This window comes from Eupeodes corollae, chromosome 1 (genome assembly GCF_945859685.1).
Source record: "Eupeodes corollae chromosome 1, idEupCoro1.1, whole genome shotgun sequence".
Classification (NCBI taxonomy): Eukaryota; Metazoa; Arthropoda; class Insecta; order Diptera; family Syrphidae; genus Eupeodes; species Eupeodes corollae.
The window spans coordinates 78041484-78055654 of NC_079147.1; the positions used below are offsets into that span (position 1 = coordinate 78041484).

Genomic DNA, 14171 nt, shown 5'->3' on the forward strand with positions numbered 1-14171 from the left:
CTTCTCTTATTGCTGAAAGTTACGCCTGGAACACGAAAAAGTGTATTGAATCGTCTTCCAGAAATGCCCTTCATGTAAGGCATAGAAATCTTGAAGTTTCTGTCGAATTGCAGTTGCAATTGATTTTAAATTTTTTAAGAATAATAAGTAAAAAATAAATTGGGTATCGCAACAGTCCGTTGAGAACTAGGGCCTAGTGACTTACAACTCTCAACCAATTCTGTGTGCGAGTATATGTTGTCAGGAATGGAGGGGACCTACAGTTTATATGCCGAATCCGAACGGCTAACTTGAGAAAGCACTTTTTCATGACAAGAATTACTCTTGGAGAATTTGTCAATTCCCCGCAAGAGTCAGTACCCGTGAAAAGACTTTAGATGGCACATTCAGGGAACAAACTCAAGACCTCTGGCATCACAGTCCAACACACTAACCATCATGCCACGGGTACTACATTTTTAAGGATGAGAAAGTGTCTAATGTTGTTGATAATCCACTGCGGTGAAGCTTTGAGGCAATAGCAGAGCCTGCCGTTTCCACCGACTTGCCTCTATGGTAGGCACGTTGAGACATAGACAGAAAGTCTTGTACATTTACTTTTCTCCATGCCTAGGGAACCAGATATAAGCAGCTGTTAACAATTACCTTAAGGATGGATGCGATTATGTCTATGGCTTTTTATAGTTCGGCTGATGTTATTACATCTGGTCCTGCAGATTTAAATGGTTCGAACGCATGATCAAATTGTAGCTTGTCCATGTGATCAGACCTTGTGGACATGTTAAATTTTAACGAATTTGATTGTATAAGTTGCGGTTATAGAGCTATCAGGAAAGTGAGTATCCAGTTGTACGTTCAGCGATTCTTGACTTGAAATTGTCTAGGAGCTATCTGCATTTTTCAGACAACTTGGCATCGCTGGTTTAGTTGAAAGAATTTTCCATAGCCTGAAGGCCTCTGAAGATTCTTCTATCGATAGCCAGAAGATCGCTTGGATTTCTTTAGTGAATTCTTATAACTTCTTAGGGTTTCCTTGTAAGAATCCCATTGAGTTGCTAGTCTTATGGCTTTTTTGCTCGTTTAAAGAGTTTCCTACACCTACATTCTCTTCTGAACGAGTAGAGCTTAAATGCACATGAGTCAATTTACAAATACAAAACTATGTTTATATTTAATTTTACAATTTAAACTTAAAGATGGATTTTACGCTAAGCAATGTTAAAAACCAAAATGTAAGCAGTAAGACTTAAATATTATTATTTGCAACTTTTTTGAAGAATTATGCCAAGACACTTTTAAGGTTTTGTTTTAACTTCATCAGTAGATACGGAGCCATACCACAAAATGTTGGTATAAATACAGATAAAATGAAAAACATATATTTATTGCGTCCACTTATTCGCCTAAAGGAATGACTCACCAGTACTGCTTTTATTTAAACTTTTGAAAAGGTAGGTTTTACTATACTCAATTGCCTTCTAAGTCCAAAGAACCAGCGATTTGCAAGAGTTATTCTTCATTTGATTTAAACACTGGTGTCGATGTCTGTATTTGTAGCGGTGCCTAGGTAGACAAAAACCTTAACTACCTCAAAATTATAGCTGTTCATGGTGACGTTTGTCTAAGACATCGTTGTTTAGTGTCCTTTTTTGATGACAGCATATTCTTGGTCTTGCCCTCATTGACCACTAAACTCATCTTCTTCGCTTCCGGGTTTTTTTCTACCTTTTGGTAAAATACAAACTGTTGTGAAAGCCCTCTATCTCCTCGATCTCGCGCTTCTTATGCCCACTTTTTTCCATCTAAGAAAACGGTGTTCATCTCTCTTCTTCTGCTCGTAGAGTTCGCGAGCAGCTCTGGTCCTTCTCTGCAATGCCGTTTTTCCACCTGTTGTTTCGCTGCGTACGCTTGCCGTCATTTGTCGTCAAACCAGTGCCAGTGGTTTCGCTGTAGTGGCAGTGTGAAACCTTGAACTTCAGAGGCGTTATCTCTGATGGGAGCAAGGCAATGCTGCCTTTGCTTAATGCAGGCAATATTGGACTCCTTAAGAGGTTATTAGAGACTCGATCAGAAAAGGACATGGCATTGTCTTGCGATTGTAGTCGTTTAAGTCGAAACTTCTGACAATAGGTACTTCCTTGTTTGGCTTGGATCGGGATATCCGTAGCAGTACCTTGGAGTATCCGAGGCTTGTTGGTTCTTCGCAACTATGAGGCTTTTTCGTGGCCAGGAAGTCACTCCGGCAGCACAACCCCCAACCTGGAGGGCCTGATCCTAAGTATAACTCCAAGGACGGGGAGCTGGATCAAACCCTATAAGGTGTTCACTAAGTAGTTCAAAGTTTCTGGAACTGTAGACGCCACCGTTGATTCCATTTCGAGAACTCTTCCGCTGCGTCTGGATAAGGAGAGTTGCCTTAGTGGAAACACCTGTCCCCCCTCTCTCGTTTGCTGCCCCCAACAACTTTTCACTAGGATATGAACCCAATCTGCAGTTGAGGTACTAGGCACCCGATGTTCACCGCGAGGAGGTGAGAGTAAAGGTTTATAGACAGAGGTGGGTTTTAAGAAAACCCTGTGGACGCTTGTGTCCTCTTGAATGCACATGTTTGCCATTTAAACATCATTGAAATCACTTAAATAATATAATTTGTGACTTCATGCATTATTTGTATTGACTTAAAGTCTTTGCTATCTTTTTTTAATCACTATATTCTTTATGGCCTTTACATGCTTTTCAAATGATTGTTGATTTGAAAATTTTAAGTCCAAATCTTTAGATGAATGTAATCTTTATATTAAAGTCATAAAAGATGTAGTTCCCTAAAGATTGCATTCTTGTACTTGCCTGGTGAACGGATCTGGAATCGTGCTTTTGTCGGTGAATATTTGGAAAAAGTCAAACTGAATTTTGATTTCAAATCAATAATAAAATTGTTAAAATATCTAGAATCGGTTGGGTTTGAGATGTTTAATAAGACGACACGCTCTTGAGCAGGTGTGGGGTTCATTTAAAGAAAAAAATTCTGTAGAAATTCTAAAATGACATTATAATGAAATTTATTTCAATGGCCGTCAATTCGTTGAACATATTACAATTTCCTACTTCAAAAAACAAATTAAATATAAAATAAAAATAAACTATAGCTATGAAGGTATGTACCCAAAAAAACTAAAAAATAAAGGAACCACCTGAAAAAAGGACTCCTCGCTTCAAAAGATACTTTTTTTCCAATTACGACTTTATACATATTCCAAGCCATCGACACAAAAAAAATGCAAAGAACCTTTGGGTTGGTTCCAATATCTATATGTACATATATCGATTTGACAAGGAAGTTCCTGAAATAGAGTTTATTGGAAACTTATTAGGTTTTATGTTCACGCTTCTCTCCTCTCTCCACTTCTTTTTTTTTTTCAATTCATTTCATTTTTTAACACCTTCTAAAAAGGACATGAAAATAGATATTCGCACAAAATTGAATTTTTTATATTGAACTTTGTTACGAAAAGACTTTCGAATATATATATATAAATAAGAAGATATGTAGGAACTGAAAAAGGGTGTTTACTTGCCAAGGGTTCAATAGCATACATATATGTATAGAGCATAACATTTAGATGTTGTATATACAATATTTGAGTTCAATTGACTTTTACAAAAAAGAAAAGGTACTTACATATATTTCTATCGATAAAATAACAATTTTGTCAACAAACTTTTATATAATACTGTGGGATTGCTGTTAAACATATTCACACATGAATGGTTTCGTGTTGAAAAAACAAAAAAAGAAATTTCAAAACTAAAATAATGTCATATTTGCAACGAAATTTGTTGAAGCAAATCTGATTCAAAAATGTTTTGTTTTCTTTGGTTTTGTGTTTAAATTGAAACGCAATCCTTTTGAATTTTTGATTGAGTCTTTGACTTATTTTTCTTCTCATTTTTGGGGTACGTTTTGAATGTGTGAATACAATATCAATTCGTGCTTTCCGTCAGAATTTATGTTATCTGTTTGCCTTTGGCGAACCGTTATGTAGCTAAATAGCTTTACCCCCTAAAACGATTTTTGGGATTTTTTTTTAACTTCTGACATTTTGGCAATTTTAAAAATCGGTGATGGGTCCGATTTAACGAGATATTAAATCGGTATATTTTTACAAAAAAATGCAATTAATGGTTTTTTTATAGATCAAAATAATAGTAATCTCGAAAATTTTAGGAATAAAAAATGTTTTCATCTCCAAAACAATTTTTTGCAAGAAAAAAAACGTTTTTAACAACTGGTCAAATTTTGAGAAAAATCAAATTCACAGTTTTTTTATATATAAAATAAAAACCTTAAAAAACATTACTCGAAGTTGGTAAAAATTGACTTTCGACCCAAATAGCTTTTCAGAAAATAAAAACGTTGTTTTCGATATTCAGTAATTTTTTTTTATGAAATCCAAAAGTCCGTTTTTTTATAAAAAAAAAAAAAAATAATACGCAAATTCGGTAAAAATTGATGGTTGGTTATTGATATCTCCCAAATTAATTTCATTCATCCAACTTGTAAAAATTTAAGAAATGCTACTAAAATTGGTAAAAAATTGTTTTCGACTAAAAATTTATTTAACAAAACTAGATAGTCAAACTTAACTATTTCTTTATAATGATAAATACTGTTGGAAATTTTAAGATTCTTAAGAATAATTCAACTAACAACTTTTTTAACCCAATACGAAAACCTACAAAATTTTAAGCAAGACAAATCGACAGACGGGATGGGAAGTTATCAGTGTGGGTCGCATCCCAGCCTCTTTTTTATTTATTAATTCAGCTTAATACGAGCTATAGCTCAACATAACTTCACTTAACACTAACTTAAATTTGTTTAAGTCCTTGTTATTAGTTTTCGACATTAATTTATGTGGACCCCAAGTCCCACTCTTTAATGTACAAAAACTAACAATTTTGATTTTATTAAACTTAAAATTTAAAGGGACGAGGAATTCGGACTCAAAAAGGGAAAAAGTAAAGCGTGTCTTTCAAATGGGATTTGGAAATTTTGAAGTCGAAGACTAGAGTATCAGCGTTGCATTGACGAATAATTCTGGACATTGGTTCAAGTGCCCGTAATTAGTGTGGTGATGAGTGATATAGAAAAGGGAGACAGTTCGCAGATTTAGAGGGTTGGTGTTAGGATGAATATCACTCAGGAGTGGAATCTATATTGCCTATTAACAGTTGGTGAGCAAATAATATATCAGCGTTTTTGCGTCTAATATATAAGGGTTGTAAACCTATCAGTTTAGTCGATCGGCATAGGGAGGCAAGTTGGATGTATCATCCCAGATGAGGCCAAGTCAGGCAAATCGAACGAAGTGAATGGTTTTCATAAAAGGGAGACCATACTTGGCATGCATATTCAAGATGAGGACGGACTAGGGAACTGTAAAGCGCTGTAGTTACATAGGGGTTGGAAAATTCTTTTGTCCATCTCTTAATAAAACCGAGAGGTCTTAGCTTTATAAATAATTTTGTAAAAATGGGAATGGAAATTCAGGTGTTTGTCACACATAATACCAAGAACTCTAATATAATCGACAAGGTTAACGGCGTCATTGAGGAAGTAGTATACTCTATGAGATGGGATTTGTTTGCGCGAAAAGGTCATTTGTTTACATTTACCTACATTTTACTCTAAAATATTATGCATCCACCACACAAAAAAGATAGAAAGATAATTTTGTAAAAGTAAGGAATCAGATGGAGTTGAGATAATCTTAAACATTTTCTTATTCATCGTCTTCGTTTCTATAACATCGTCAACAGATAAGACGAAGAGAAGGCGGCCAAGGTGACTACCTTGTGGGACGCCAGAAGTTGCATGTATGGGGCTTTAAACTTAGTTACGGAAGAGGACTCTATAAATTTTCTTCGCAAGGTAGGAACCTATCCAGTTTACAAACATAGATAGAAAGCCTAGGGCTCTAAGTTTGAGATAAATTATCTTATGGGATATTTTATCAAAGGCTTTGCTGTAATCAGTGTATATAACATCAATTTCATTACCATTCTCAATAATATAAATTCAATTAAGTTAGTCGTTGTGGATCTACCTTTAATGGATCAGGATCGTGAAGATTTGCTAAAGTATTTAGCAAATAGATTTGATATGGTTGTTGGATCTGAGGAGATTATGTTTGAGAAACTCATTGAAATTGAAAACCCATCAGATTTTCATGTAATTTATAAACTTGAAAAATGTCCTTGCATCAGAAAGAAGGTTATTTTCTATTTGGTTAAGGTATTGGTTATAAAGGAATTCCCTTAATTCAGAGAAAGAATTATAGGTGAGAAGAGAGTTGTTGTGGTAGGTATCACATTTGGACTATAAAAAAATCTTCCAAAGCTTGTTACGGGTATTTCTTAGGCTACGGAGCTCTCTGTTTTACCAAAGGGGGAGCAGAGGTGAAATCTTTTTTATGAGAGATCGGTACTCAACACAGCCCTACGAAAATCATAACAGTAATTCTCCATTTCAAAAAAGTTTGTTTTCAAATTCAATGGGGAAGGGGAGATTAAGGGGAAGATGGTAGCGATCGCAATCATATGAGGTGTCTCCCCATAAAGTTTGCTACTACATTTAGTTGAAAAAGACCAAAATCAGACAGAAGATCAATGATCAGCGATTCAGATTCAGAGGAGGTGTTTATAGTTGAAAAGAAGGGTGTCTGAACATCGTAGGTGAACCAATTGAGAAGGGGAAGATTAAAGTCGCCAAGCAGATAAATGATAGCATTAACAGCAGCTTGGTATGCTTTAATTTGTTGGGCTGGTCGAATATAACAACAAAATACAAAAATACAAAACTTAGGGAGTGTAACCTTAGCTGATACTCCTTGAAATTCGATTGAAGGAGGAATAGGGAGTAATGAATTTTTAAAAATACTATTGATAGCTAAAAGCAAACCACGGCCATGTGTATTACTCGCACATTCCACGACATCCATTCGATAGAAAGAAAAGTCGTTAGTGAAGAGTTCGGTATTAAGAATATCGGGTGTAAGGTTGGTTTCGGTAAGGACAAAGGTGTCATAAGGAAGGTTTTGGGAGCTATTAAAGACGGCAGATGTTTTGGAATTTAACCCTCTTACATTTTGATAGTAAAGGCTAAGACATTTAGGTTTAGTGGTCTTCAGGTTAGGGGCGATAGTATTTCTTCATATCTGCACGTGATTTTTGGATATGAGTAATCGTTTTGAAGATTGGATTTTTCTCAAAATTTGGCTAGATGTCAAAAACGTTATTCTTCATTGCACAAAATTGTTTTGGAGATGAAATCATTTTTTATTCTGTTTTTTTATTTATACAAAAATATTAATTTGGATTTTTTTTTCAAAAATATATTTGTTTGGTGTCACGTTACAATAATATGTAATATAAAATTTAATTCAAGTGTCTAACTTCAATAGTTCCTGAGATAATTAGGGTTAACCAACATTTTCACTTTTTTTTAAAACTTCTATGGTATCTCTTCTAGTTCTTGAGCTATGGACGACTAAAAAACATATGCAAACGTACGGACGTACTAACGTCTGTACCTTACCATCATAACTCAGAAGAAAGTAGATGACGGAACAAATGGTGGAAAGAAAGTGCTATTTGAATGAAAAAAATTAATTTTGAAGAGTGATTGAAATAATTAATAAGTGTTCCTATGATCTTCTTAAGGCATAGCATAAGAGCTTTGAATTTTTCGAAAATATTCACTGCTACCACGTGATAATTTTTCAAAAAGCTATTTCTGTTAATGAAGGTATAAACTTTTTATTCAAATAAGCACTCAAAACATATTTTACATTTTTGGCTCTAATCAAAGCAGAAATTATTATTACTCTGCTATAAGAAGATCCAAAAATTGTTATGAGTTTTGAAGTATGTACATCATTTAATAGTACTTGACAATTTTCGTAGATTACAAAATTTGAAGATATTCTCAAAAAACAGTTTTTGTTATTACTTTCGAGCTTCAACGATTTTCAATTTTGAGAAGAAGAATTTGTATATCTTTGTAAAACATTGACTTTTTGGAATAACCATTCAATGTATTTTAAATTTCAATTGATTGGATACAAAAATTACAAAAAGGATAAGGATCTAACAATTTCAAAAATAATTGAACGAATTTACAATTATAAACTATTTGTTGTGTATAAAATACAAATATTGTAAGGATATCTGGTACAAAATTTTCATCGCCCGTGACGTGACCCTAAAAGGATTGTAACACTTCGCATTATTTTCTATTACATTCAGTCAATAAATCAATATTAATTCCTAATCACAATGACAAGTCAATAAATACAATCCTTGATAAGTGATTACATTCACAAAAGACTGTAATCTTTTCAAAAGTTCCTATAGATATTCGCAATTTATTCAATTTCTGCTTTGTTTTACCACGTTTCAAAACATTTGATATTTACAAATTTATTATTAGTCTAATATCAACTTTTCTCTTTCATTTCAGATGGACGGCTCAAATCAACTTCTTCGAGTACACAGTAGAACAAAAATGTTTCTATCTACCTTAAGTCTTTCAATCTCAAAACACTTATAAGAAGAAAAAAAAAACATACGAGAAAATCACACTTTATCAACATAAGATCCTGCATTGCGCACTTCAATACTCAAAAAAAAAACATCACAAGTTATTTTTCTCTGTATATTTACCTATTCACATTAAATTCTGAATTCTAAAAGAAAGTGCAACAGAAATTAAAAACCGAAAAACAAAAATAACCTTAAATATGACACATATTCAAAAACCGCATACTTCCAGTTATAGAAATCTCTGTTGATGCAGCAGTAATAGTTTCTCTTAACCCCACCCGCCGGAAAACTGCATCACATCTCGGCGAACAGTAACCTTGGAACGGCCTTCAAAATGAAAATGTCACCCACAACAGGGGAGACGATACGAGCATGGCTTCTATCGGCCCTCATGGTGCATGGAGCGGTGGCGGGGAATCCCGATGCAAAAAGGCTCTACGATGACCTACTAAGTAATTACAACAAATTGGTGCGACCTGTGGTGAATACAACGGATGTCCTTAAAGTCTGCATAAAGCTGAAATTGTCACAGCTTATCGATGTGGTAAGTTAAGTACCTATAGCTATTAAAGCAACTACAGCATACAGGGTGGGACAAAAGTTACTTCCTTATATCAAAATGATAATAAGTTTTACAAATTTATTAACTTCCCATAGGAAGTTATTGTAATGGGTCCGATTTGTCAAATTGAAAATTTTGACATTTCTCGACGTTTCAAGGTCCCTAGAGTCGAAATAAAAGATTTTTAGAAAGATGTCTGTGCGTGCGTGTGTACGTACGTTTGTACGTCCGTACGTCCGTACGTCCGTACGTTCGCGACGTTTTTTTCGTCGTCCATAGCTCAAGAACCAAAAGAGATATCGACTTCAAATAAATTATGTTATACAGATAAAAAGGCAGAAAGATGCAGAAAGGGCTCTCAAGAAAATTGCGTGGGTGGTTTTTTTTACCATAGCAGTTTGAAAAAAAGAAGAAAACTTTGGTTAACCTTAAATATCTTACGAACCAAAAACGCTAGAGACTTGAATTAAATTTTATATAATATATTGTAACGTGATACCAAACAAGTATATTTTTTGAAAAAAATCAATATAACGGTTTTTTTTTTTTTTAAATCAATAAAACTGAAAAAAAAAATTTGTCACCTCCAAAATTTTACGACTGAAATATGATTTTATCTCTAAAACAATTTTGTGCAACGAAGAATAATGTTTTTGACATCTGATAAAATTTTGAGAAAAATCGAATTCACAGTTTTTTTTTATAAAAAATAAAAATCTAAAAAAAACATTACTCAAAGTTTGTAAAAATTGAATATCGATTCAAATATCTTTTCAAAAACATTAAATTTAGGCTTCAAACTTATTTTATCTTATAAGAAATATTGTTTTCAACATTCTGAAAAATTTTGAGAAAAATCGAATTGACAGTTTTTTTTACAAAAAATAAAAACCTAAAAAAAAAATTATAAAAGTTGGTAAAAATTGATTTTCTACTCAAATATCTTTTCAAAATTTTGAGTTATTGGCTTTAATTGACTTTTATCTTTCAAAGAATCTTGTTGTCAACATACAATTAAAGTTTGAAAAAAATCAAATTGACAGTTTTTTTACAAAAAATAAAAACCTAAGAAAAAAATGTATAAAAGTTGGTAAAAATTGATTTTCGACGCAAATATCTTTTCAAAACTTTGAGATATTGACTTTAATTTACTTTTATCTTTCAAAAAATCTTGCTGTCAACATTCAATTAAAGTTTGAAAAAAATCGAATTGACATTTTTTTACAAAAAATAAAAACCTAAAAAAAATGTATAAAAGTTGGTAAAAATTGATTTTTGACTCAAATATCTCTTTAAAAATTTTAAGTATTGGCTTTAAAGTAATTTTATCTCATAAGAAATATTGTTTGTAAAATTTAAAAAAATCGAATTGACAGTTTTTGTTACAAAAAATAAAACTCAAAAAAAAAACAATACTAAAACTTCGTAAAAATTTACTTTCGACTCAAATAGCTTTTCAAAACTTAAAAATATTGGCTTGAAATTTATTTTATTTCACAGAAAATATTGTTTTCGATATTCAGTAATTTTTATATAAAAATCCAACAGTCCGTTTTTTCATATAAAAAATAAAATCTACAAAAAGAGTACCAAAATTTTTTTAAAATTGATACGAGTACATAAAGACAAACTTTTAAGCAAGACAAATCGACAGACGGGATGGGAAGTTATCAGTGTGAGTCGCATCCCAGCCTCTTTTCTTTATTTATATTTATAATTGGTTTGGAGTCACATTAAATAGTTTTTGGCTAAGTTTGGGAGGGCGTAGGGAATTTCAAATGAGCAGCAGCTTAATGCCAGATCGTTTTCCATAACACTTGGTTAGGAAATCTGAGATAAGAGACAATATTTTAATACGAATCTTATCCTTTAGGTTCGGAAAAGTTGTTTGTTTATAAACGTACTTTAATAAATAAATAAATTAGGTGTTGCAACAGTCCGTGGAGAACCAGAGTCTAGTAACTTACAACTCTCAACCATTTTTGTGAGTGAGTATATTTAAGGAATGGAGGCAATCTACAGTTTATATGCTGAATCCGAACGGCTAATTTGAATAAGCACATTTTCATGACAAGAATTACTCTTGGAGAATTTGTCAATTCCTTGCAAGAGGCAGTGCCCGCGAAAAAAACTTTAGGTGACAAAAGCAGAGATCGAACCGAAGACCTCTCGCATGACAGTCCAAAGCACTAACTATCATGCCACTGGTACCACAAACGTACACATTATTCTTCACATAACCCCAAAGAAAAAAATCTAGGTCTGAAAAATCTGTAAACCTAATTTTTTGAAAATATTCGATAGCCTAAAATTTCACTTAGTAGCGCCATTATGGCCCAAGCAGTGTGCACAATAGCTCCATCAGAATCTACAGGAATACGTTCGGAAATAATGTAAACACGCACTACAAGATACCCTGTGTTCACGTCAACAGAACCATCTTTCCTGACAGGCGGGAGAAGTCGTTTATGTCCATATATACTGACGGCTCGAAAGCGGATACTGCAGTAGGAGCATGTTTCTTCTCTGAGACACTCATTCTTTCCAATTCCTCCAGACTTCTAAATCTAAGCAGCGTCTTTCGAACCGAGGAATTGACAGCGACATACGCTGGAAAACAGGTGTTAATGATGGCGCTATCACAATCGGATACCAACTTATTTATATCCAAGCAACATTAAAATCACAGCGGTATACCTTATATAACACTGAACCAATCCAATGTAAACTAAATTATAGATAAGACACCCCATCCTGTGAAATAAAACGTATAATTGATGGTAACAAGACACTCTAAGAAATCAATGCAAAATAGCCAGGAAACTATGGCCCAACTTCGACGAAACAAAACCTCGATTATGCACTTAGACACTAAATCTTTACGACTTTAATAGCATGCCATAATGTGCTAGGTTGCCATACAAAGTAAATAAGGCTTACTACCAATGACATCTGCAGAGGCTGCAATTATAAAGAAGAACAAGAAACAAATTCTTAATGAGACACTTCTACAATATTCGCAATATAAATTAAAGACATTCTAAGAAGTGTCCTATTAGGCTTCACCAAAGCTTTAAAACAGCTACAGCAAGGCATTTTGGTGCCCTGCAATTTGGAACTCTTAGCAGTGGACATCAGCTTCTTGGCGCACCAAGTAGACCAGAGCGCCTTCGTGTCCACATTCGGTTGTGTTCGGACAGTGCGTAGTCTTCCAACTATATAAGTATTAGCTTCAGTTCTGAAATCCTGATACCACCAGCGCCGTATTCACCTGCGCATCTGGTTCGGGTAAAACACCCATACATCCAGCTTAATAGAGCCTTATTTTTAATATAACCTACAAAATTAAGAAGTTTACCTAACATTGTGGAGGAAATGCGACTCAGAATTCAGAAAGTTTGAGTTTACACTTCGAAGCATACGAGATAAGAGAATGTCTGAAATTTGGCTATGTTTTTCCAACGAGTTTAAGTTGAGAAGCTTCAGGCAGTTAACAAAAGGAGAAAGAATAAGTGGATTGATCCAAGGTTAAGGACGAAGAGCAAAGCTGTGATTTTAGAATGATATCGTCTATATGGGGGCAGTAAATTAAGCTACTTGTCACATAAAATACCAAGGTCCCCAATGTTATTAACATTAGGGAGGAGTCTTTAAGCGTTAACGTGAATAAGCAAAATGCCAACGCAATTTAAAGTTCCAGCAGTTATAAGGACCAAGCTAAAAAAACAATAATCATGTTAAATCAGGGAAGACTCATGTATTGAGAAAATGGTCTTGAACAAATTTTGTATCATCAGCAAAAAGTGAAATAAAAGCATGCTTTATGATAGTTAATTGTAGGAATGAACAAAAGAGGACCTAGGTGGCTTCCTTAGGGAACACCAGAGCAAGCTTAAAAAGGGTATGTGGTGACTGATCTAAGAAGAACCTTGTAATATCAGTTTTCAAGGTACGAAGAAATCCATTTATAAAAGAGAGTTTAAAGCCGAGAATGGAAAACTTGAAAGGTATAAGTCTATGGAAGATTTTGTCAAAATCCTTACTGAAATCTGTTATAATTACATGGACTTTAAAACCTTTTTTCTTAATCACACAGAATAAAAGACAGTAATACCTTTAGTTTAAAATAATTGAGTTTTCAATTAAGAATAAACTTTTGGCCCACCCTGTATACATACTCAATGCTGCTCAAGTCATTCACATCCATCTCTAAACCCTCAAACATATCTACACCATTTTGTATAGGTACTCTTATGTTTCACTCTTTTCCCTTTTTAATTCTCGACCATCAAATTTCATTCAAAAATAAAATAAAAGAAAACAACACACACAAGGAGAAAAGAATAACTGTTCACAACTCAGAAGTCCCTTAAGGCCATTTAACGTTTTAAACTGTCATGTTCCATTTTTAATGTCACACATGACAAGTAAATAGCAAAAACTCAAACTCAAGCTGCTGACTTTCTCTTACTAAACGATTACAAGCAAATAAAAGCAAAGGTGCGACCGCAGGCAATGGGGCATAAAAGTTGGCTTGGACGGGCGACGACGACGATGACGACGAAAAGGACGAGGATGGCACAGAAGGACAGGGCGACGAGCGGGTATAATGTACCTACCTACGAGGAGTAAGTGTGGGCGTTCATTCTTCGTTCGTTTTGTTGGAATACACAATTTCACGAGAAATGGAACATCAAGTGGAAGGGATACCCGCAATGCTGCTCGAGCGGTTCTAATTGAGAAAAGTACCTTTTAAGAGCTGTCACGATGTCCCTAGGGTCAAAAGAGTTTACAATTTTTTGTTGATGTTCTTGTTGTAAATCTTTGTCTCCTTTCTATCTCCTCAGTCTCCATCTCTTCATCATCATTGCCATCTCCACACTCCTACAAACTACGAACCACTTGAAGATACAAAAAAGAAAGAAGTCAAATAAAAGAATGACAGTTTTCTTTGAATAAAAATCCTTAAACAAAAAAAGAAATAATATATTTTTATTTTGCTAGT

At 33.9% G+C, this 14171-nt stretch overlaps 1 protein-coding gene across 3 annotated transcripts in view; it reads left to right on the forward strand.

The window, feature by feature from the left end:
• The first annotated feature begins 8527 nt into the window (after nt 1-8527).
• Nucleotides 8528-14171, forward strand: part of LOC129939105 (acetylcholine receptor subunit alpha-like) — a 198873-nt gene continuing 193229 nt past the window's right edge. For all 3 annotated transcript variants that reach the window (XM_056046980.1, XM_056046979.1, XM_056046981.1), the window contains exon 1: nt 8528-9148. In XM_056046980.1, coding sequence (XP_055902955.1) covers nt 8939-9148 — 210 coding nt within the window. In that variant the 5' untranslated portion in view covers nt 8528-8938. The remainder of the gene's footprint in view (nt 9149-14171) is intronic.